This window comes from Pocillopora damicornis, chromosome 11 (assembly GCF_964200805.1).
Source record: "Pocillopora damicornis chromosome 11, jaPocDami1.2, whole genome shotgun sequence".
Classification (NCBI taxonomy): Eukaryota; Metazoa; Cnidaria; class Anthozoa; order Scleractinia; family Pocilloporidae; genus Pocillopora; species Pocillopora damicornis.
This window is the reverse complement of record NC_142680.1, coordinates 4,360,594-4,368,228: the sequence shown is the minus strand read 5'-3', so window position 1 is coordinate 4,368,228 and position 7,635 is coordinate 4,360,594. Positions and strand designations below refer to the sequence as shown.

Genomic DNA, 7,635 nt, shown 5'->3' with positions numbered 1-7,635 from the left:
AGAGAAAATGTACTTTCGATTTCATCACACACCAAATACACAGCTTTTAAAATATCACTTTTGGTCGGTTTTCATTTTCCTTCAAGTGCGTGAGATGTTAAAAAAGGGATAACATTTATATAAAAGCAAAGTGTTCTAACTTCTCAAGGTCTAAAAACATTTCAGCTTTTGAATCTGTTTGCCCAACACGTGTACTACAGCACCACGCATATTACAAACCACAAAATAGCTACCTTGGTTGATGCAAATGTACTTATGTAAACTGGAAAAGTTCAAATCAAACAATAACATATTAAAGTTCTGTTAGAATATGCTTTCTCATCTAAGAATCAGCTCATAAGTTTTTTTGCTGTTGCTAAACCATGCAGACTCAGTTAAAAAAGGCTTGAACATTGTTTTAAAATTCTTACCATCTTTCGTGGTTCTAACAAACACTACAGGAGAACTCCTTGGTCCATCACCAGCTGAAGTAGAGGCCAACACTTCAAATTCATATTCTGTGTAAACATCAAGCCCAGTGACATCTTTACTTAATGCTGCTCCATTGTTAATGGTCACGGTGGTTGCTGCTCCAGCAGAGCCTCTCTTTTTGTAAAACAATTTGAATTCTATAATTATTCCATTTCTGGAGTCTGTTGGTGGTAACTGCCAGGATGCTGTAATAATTGTAGAAGTAATGGCAGTCACTCTGAAGCTGCTTGGGGCTTTTGATGGAGCTGCAATTGGAAAAATGTAGAACTTAATGCCAATAACTGGTCCTGTTAGATGTTGCTACCAAACAAAGAAACCTCTATCTATTTGTGTCGCTTGATAGCTCAGATGGTAGTAGTGCCCATCTGGCATCTGAAAGGTATGGGTTCAAATCCCATCGAAGCCTGAATTTTTTCTGGTTTCTTTTCTGAAATTGTTTACAAATGTAGTCCACATGGGAGGATCTTTTCTCTCCTTGCAGGTCTAACAAAATTTATTTCATCAAAAATTGTGATAATCTTTTATCTTTCACTTTCACCTATCACATACCGGCTTCCTTTGTTCGTTCCACCTCAACAGGGCTCTTTGGTCCATCACCATCAGAGGTAGAAGCCAACACTTGAAATTCATATTGTGTGAACTTATCAAGCCCAGTGACAGTTCTATTTAATATTGATCCACTGCTTATAGTCAAATTTGTTGCTGATGCACCAGAACCTTTCTTTTTGTAGAACAGTTTAAATCCTGTAATGGTTCTTCCATGTCTGGCAAAGACTGGTGGTAACTGCCAGGAAGCTGTGATGCTGGTAGAGGAGCTTGCAGTCAGCTTGAAGGCAGTAGGAGGTTGTGATGGAACTAAAATAAATATTGCCAGATGCATGCTTTACTCCTTAACTGATTTTTAATGTGAAGTTAAGAAAGGAAAAATACTCAATCACCATAGTGAACTTAGATAACATTTAGAAATTTGTCCGAGCAGTGACTCAGGGATCATCAGTGTAGGGACTGTATCTATACAACAGATGTTCATTATTCAGGTGCAAAGATCCTCTATAAAATATTGGATTAGCATTTTGTTACCACGATAACCCTTTGCCTTCTAGAATCCACAATTATACCAACACATTATACCACACCTGGTATAAATCATGATCAAAGCTCAACTTTGTTCAGTGTAACAAAAAATGAATAATAAATAGTAGCATTCCAGAAGAGGGAATGTAACATTTCATATCAAACTGAACAAAAAAAAAAAAGGATATGGTGGTCAAATTTTGGTCAGCTCTAAAATTCTCATGCTATCAAGGCTTAGTGATGATTGGAGAGTATTTAACTCCTAATTAGCTCTATTAACTTACATGTACCTGCCCTTGTCTTGTTCAAATAATGAGTTATTGTGATGTCATTTTTGTCTCAGAGGGAGACAAATATATGAGCAAGAAAGTACTTTTAGTAAGAACTATTCCATAAACTTCCACCCTCAGAACCTTTCAGCTGTTATATGGTCAGTAAATACTGGATGATATTTAACTCTAATATAGCGCTGTAATATTTCAAAATTTTCCTTACTGTGGATAAGTGGTTATTGCATCTTCATTGTCATCACAGCATGCAGGAGGCAAACAAGAGAGCAAAGAAATACCTTTACTTAAAAGTATCCCATAAACTTCCACTCTCAGACCTTTATATCCACTATATGCTGTAGGTTGAAAGCGGATAAACTTTGCACTTGCAAATTCCTCTAGACTGTTTGTTATGATGCTATTTCTATCTTTGTTTCCAGGAAAGACCTGTAGTTTGTGGCACAAAATGTGACATTTAAATGTTAATTATTGAATCAAAATTGCTTTAAGTAATCTACTGCAGCATTACCTTCTGTAATAAAGTATTAGTTATTCCCTACATATAGACGCAGGATTGAAAACAATTGTTGTTTGAAAATTTGTTATTAGTACTGGTAATCACATGATTTCCTGTGCAATTTGGAATAAACAAGCATGAGTAAATTTTTTCAAAGACTTACAAAATTGTGCAAATAGGGCGAGTGCAATTTTCCAAATTGCACGAGAAAAATAATTTAATTATGTATTAGTAATATATACGAAAAAATACGACATAGCTTATCATAATTATGCAGAAGCAAAGCGTGTGCATCAAGTGCAAAAATAATTTATTTCAAACATTGCTAGTTATATTGTGTGTTCGGTCAAAACAACCCTGTACAATCAAAACAATAATATACAATGATATTTTTGCATCTTTGAGGCGCAAAAAAGTTCATAGTCCGGCTAAAAAGTTCAAGCAGTGGTTCAGTCTGGTTTGCATTGAATAACCTGAAAACTGTATTTATCTTATTGAATTGATCTGCCAAAAGCACTTAATGGCCTAAGAAAGACCTACACCCTCTGTGTTTATAGCTGCATCTAAACCCACCTTTTCAGTACTGTTTTCCCGATAGGTGATAAAATTTGCATCATCAAGGGATAATGTTAACTTGTATTTTGTTGTCCACTCATTGGCCCTTGGATTTCCCTGTGTAGCTACAGCACAGATGACATACTCAAACAGCAGGTCAATTTGAAGGTAATCATTAGCATTATTGTTGCCACGAGGTGCCCATGACTTTACCCCATTTAAGCGGCCATATTTTGCTGTATAAACTGAATTATAGTTTGACGAGGCAAAGAAGCTGCTGTCTGGAATGGTACCAGTCCTGGCTACACCAATGGCCTGGGTATTACACACTGCAAAATAATGATCCATAATTAAACGTGAAAAATCATTTTCAAATTCATTTAATGGACAATCTTTTCATCATTAACTTCTAGCATCTTAACCCTTTAACTCCCAAGATCTGATTGCTTATCCTCCCCTCTAGCTCCCACACATTTCCTTGTAAATTGGTTATGAGAATTTGTTGGTCAATCAAGATAATATCTTGTACCCGATAAGTTTGAGTATTCTCACCACCTGTCTGCTATATGTTATATGTTAATCACTACTGGGAGTTAAAGGGTCAAGTCTTTGTCTGAGTAATTTGTATTTCAATATTTTTCAAAACTAAATGGTATTATGTTGTTGTTGCTTACTTTTTTAATGGATGAGAGAATTCAAAGTAATTCGTATCTTTAAAACTCATTAGTCAGAATAGCAAGTATTACAAAAATGGCCCAGCTAATAGGTTAAGGATTAATTAGGCTGGAATCGTCCTTTATAGACAAGGGGACAATCTATAAGGTTGATGTACTAGGTACTTTTTAGATACTGAATATAACCCAGTGCAAAATTACATATAAAGTGAACAATTACTACGTTTCAAACTCACTTGGCTTTTGTGTTACTCCAAACAATTCTGTTCTCATACACACCCCACCCTGGTGAGTTTGAGGCAAAAATCTGAGATATTTTGTTAAGACTCCATAAACAGCATGTTTGACCTGTGAGTTTCGGTCGTGATTTCCATCTAGAACCTTTAAAAGAAAAAGGAGACAAATCCTTATATCTCCTCAAAAAATGTTTTCTTGAAGTAAAAAGGTCGATTCTCTGATTAAGTCTTCAACATTATTGTATATTTAGAAATACTCACAGTTACAAGTGAGTGCAAGAAAATAGTTCTCTGAACAATGATGTCTTGAAGTATACACAATATGTATGTCTCATACAGGTACCTTAACTTGTCCACCTTCCTTGTAGTCTGTCCAAGTTGTTCCATCAATGGAAAGTTGTAGTGTGTAATTCTTCACCCACTGATCTACTTGAGAATTCCCTTGAGTGGAAACAGCACAGACGATATGAAGTGTCTGTAGATCAATCTGTAGATATGGGTTGGTGTCACTTGTTCCTGCACACCATGACGATCCTGATGAGTAGTTTAGTCGACCATTTTTTGCTGGTGTGCTGGCACTTTCTACCGAAGAAGCTTTTATATTATTATCTGGAATTGTTCCACTTCCCATTCCAAGGTCAAAATCAACACAAGCCCCTATAGAAAAAGAATTTACATTCGCACTTTAACATATTCATAATAATTATTGTAACATGTATAATAGGTTGAATGGTTAAGGAGGTGGAAGCCTTGATTTTCTCTATTGGGTACCTCTAATAAAAGGTACATGTCACAGATGGTTAACAACTATTCACCAAAGTGACAGTGGCTAATGATGCATATTTACTGAGCCGCAAACAAGGAAGAAAAACAAACTGGTTTTATAGAGTCTGGTGAGAGTGACGTTAAAAACTGATCTCAAATGCTGCCCAATGTACAATACAATAATTAATGGAGGGACTACTAATGATAAACCTCCATCTGGCTTGTTGGTATGTCAGCTACTAATGTCCTTGGCTGAGGATTTCTACTCACAATTTTTCATTTGCCTTCCCAGCTTCACCCCTTTGCCACATTTTCATTTTTTGGACAATATCTCAGCTACAGACATACCAACTGCCTAAAGAGATTTATTCACTAAATAACTTGACACAGGGAAACAGGATTTTTAACTCTTCCTTGGAGGAAAGAGAAGTTGGCTTTTTAGGTAAATGTAGAATTTCTGAGGTGCAAGGCAGGAATGTACATGATTGAAATGCAATGGCTAAGTTGACTGATTTATGCTGGAATTCACATAATCTATGATATAATCCATGATTTATTACACACACAGTTCCTTGATGAAAGAAACAATGGCAAAACATTAGCTTATCTTTGAAACTATCTCTGTCTTAGAATATTGCTGGGCTAAACTGAAATCATTCCATTAAGTTTTATACCTATAACATCAATGAGCACATAATATAGGGAGCACAATTTCCAAGAGTCTTGATAAAAAATTGATAAAAAGTTTACAAAATAAACATGATGGTTTCAGACTCTCTCTTTATTTGCTGAATAATGTAAAATTTAAATTGCCTTTTTGTGAATAACTCTTTCCTTCCTAACTGAGCTAGTCAGAAAAGCACGAAGGGGTCAACATTCCCACTCATTTTCATGCAAAAAAAAAGCAAAACCTGGGAGAGCTTTCTTATCTTCTCTGTATTGATGCTGTCTGCATTGGTGATTGAGTTGCGATGGTATGCAGAAGTCTTAGACTTCAGTTCTCAAAACTGAAAGATATAACCCACAATTTCCGCTGAATGTAGAATTCAAAATTGAAATAAACCTTTCAAGTAGATTTGGTATGATGCAGCGCTCAACTGAAGCCAGGGGAAGAAATACAACGAGAAATATTACACGGAAATGAAGCTCAGGATTAAATTGCGCCATGTTTTGATTGAGTGTGTCACGGTATGTGGTCTCGATTGTTTTGCTTGACCAGCGTTATGTAACAGAAAGCTCATCCAACAGAACATGTCTGTTTCCTCACCACTCAAGCTCGTATTTTCATAATTTGTAGCATTATCACTAATACATGTAAATCTGGAGCTTTCGATCAGTTTGTGGTTAATTATATGATACATTTAGTTCCTTGTAGTATTTTTATAGTTGTCACACAAATGTGTGTAGGTTTGTCCGTCAGTTTGAATTTTCAGATGTCATCTATAATGAAAACATTTCTGTCCAAAGCTCTATAATTTATCACCACAGTCGCATGTCATTAACTACAAGGAAAACTGGGCGAAAGGCGGCCATTAGCGTGACTCGCAGGGGCAAAAGCAAACAGCCTCGCTCTTCTGCATGTCATGCGTGCGTGTAAATCGCGCCCCTTGCTTGCTTGAGAAACGCAAATAAATAATAGTTGATTCATTGCGATTTCAAGCCATAAACTGAACGAAACTAAATTTTTTTTGTTTCCTCTCCTAAAGCTCGAATGTAAGCATAAAGTATTGACTTTTGTCTGCAAAAGACACCTTACTGAGGCAGACTGGAATCAGCCAATGCCTAAGGCATACGTAGAAGTTTAGTTAACGACGGTCGCATTAAATCATTTTGTTTGACGACAAAATCTTAGTTGAATGACTTCTATTTGTATTAAATTAAAACTTACCCTCAGCATGATTATCTACTAGGTTGTTCCATTGTTCAAAACCCTAATTTGTCATGGACAAGAAGGAATTTTTATGCAGAAAGAGTCGTGGCATCCCTTTACCCCCAAGGACTGTTTGAACTGAATGTTCACAAGTTGCCTGAACGTGCATTAGCTTTTAGTAAATGAAGCGAATCAACCCAAATTTATTCAATTGTTTGGTCACATTCCCAAACATGCTTTGGAAAGGATCATTTTTTAAAGAGAGCTTGGCATCTATCTTAAGATTAATAAACAATACTCAAATCTCTTTGATATTGATGCTGGCCGTGTTAGTGATTAAGTACGCGGAAGTCTTAAGCTTCAACTCTCAAAACTAAAAATGCAAATGAAAATAAACCATTTGAGTAGATTTGATATGATATGGTGCTCACCTGAAGCAAGAGGAAGAAATACAGCGAGAACAGCTACAAGGAAACAAAACTTGAGATTACACTGCGCCATCTTTCGATTGAGTGTGTCACGGTATGTGGTCACGCAAGATGTCTTTGTTTTCTCACTATTCAAGTGAAGGGGCAAGGATCTGTTTGAATAAGACACATTTACTCTGTGTTCAATTTAACTACTCTTTAATATGAATGTGAAGAAGAAGTAAATTCCTAAGGAACAGAAAAGTGACTTTTACAAAAAAGTACTAACACATAAGACGGGAAGGATAAATGCAAAGATTCCACTAGATCAAAACACGAAATGCTGAAGGAATACGCAAGACACAAAACACTTGTAGGAAAAGGGTTTATATCGACGCAAAATAAGCGTGAAAAATGATACACAAAGGGCGGCGTAATTTACATAAAGTGTGAAAATAATAGTGTAGAGATGATACCTGGAAAAACGAAAAGAATACGTGTAAATTAATGGTGCGGAAATATGACCCATTAATGAGAAATAGAAATCAAAGTGCTCTGTGAGAAAACTCGTGAACTGACAGATGACTTACATGATTTTTGGATTATATTTAATGTTATCTGGTTTAGGGAATTTTGTGGTTGATTATGAGGTTCTTTTACGGACAAAATATCGAACATGGATACATTAATGTTTTGTTCAATTACGTAATTGTTATGCGTTATAATACAAGTCTTAAAATAAAATAAATCAATTTCATCCGGAATACATCGATTTTGGATGCCATACATCGATGTTG

The 7,635-nt window shown here is 35.8% G+C and overlaps 1 protein-coding gene across 1 annotated transcript in view; it reads right to left on the bottom strand.

Moving 5' to 3' along the window:
* The window catches only part of LOC149037103 (protein sidekick-1-like), a 20,272-nt gene extending 15,811 nt beyond the window's left edge, over positions 1–4,461 (bottom strand). Inside the window, exons 1-6 of the mRNA XM_089186955.1 lie at positions 4,140–4,461; positions 3,797–3,941; positions 2,905–3,215; positions 2,114–2,261; positions 1,021–1,326; positions 411–716 (exon numbers count right to left, since the gene is read on the bottom strand). Coding sequence (XP_089043081.1) covers positions 411–716; positions 1,021–1,326; positions 2,114–2,261; positions 2,905–3,215; positions 3,797–3,941; positions 4,140–4,427 — 1,504 coding nt within the window. The 5' untranslated portion in view covers positions 4,428–4,461. The remainder of the gene's footprint in view (positions 1–410; positions 717–1,020; positions 1,327–2,113; positions 2,262–2,904; positions 3,216–3,796; positions 3,942–4,139) is intronic.
* Positions 4,462–7,635: the final 3,174 nt, after the last annotated feature.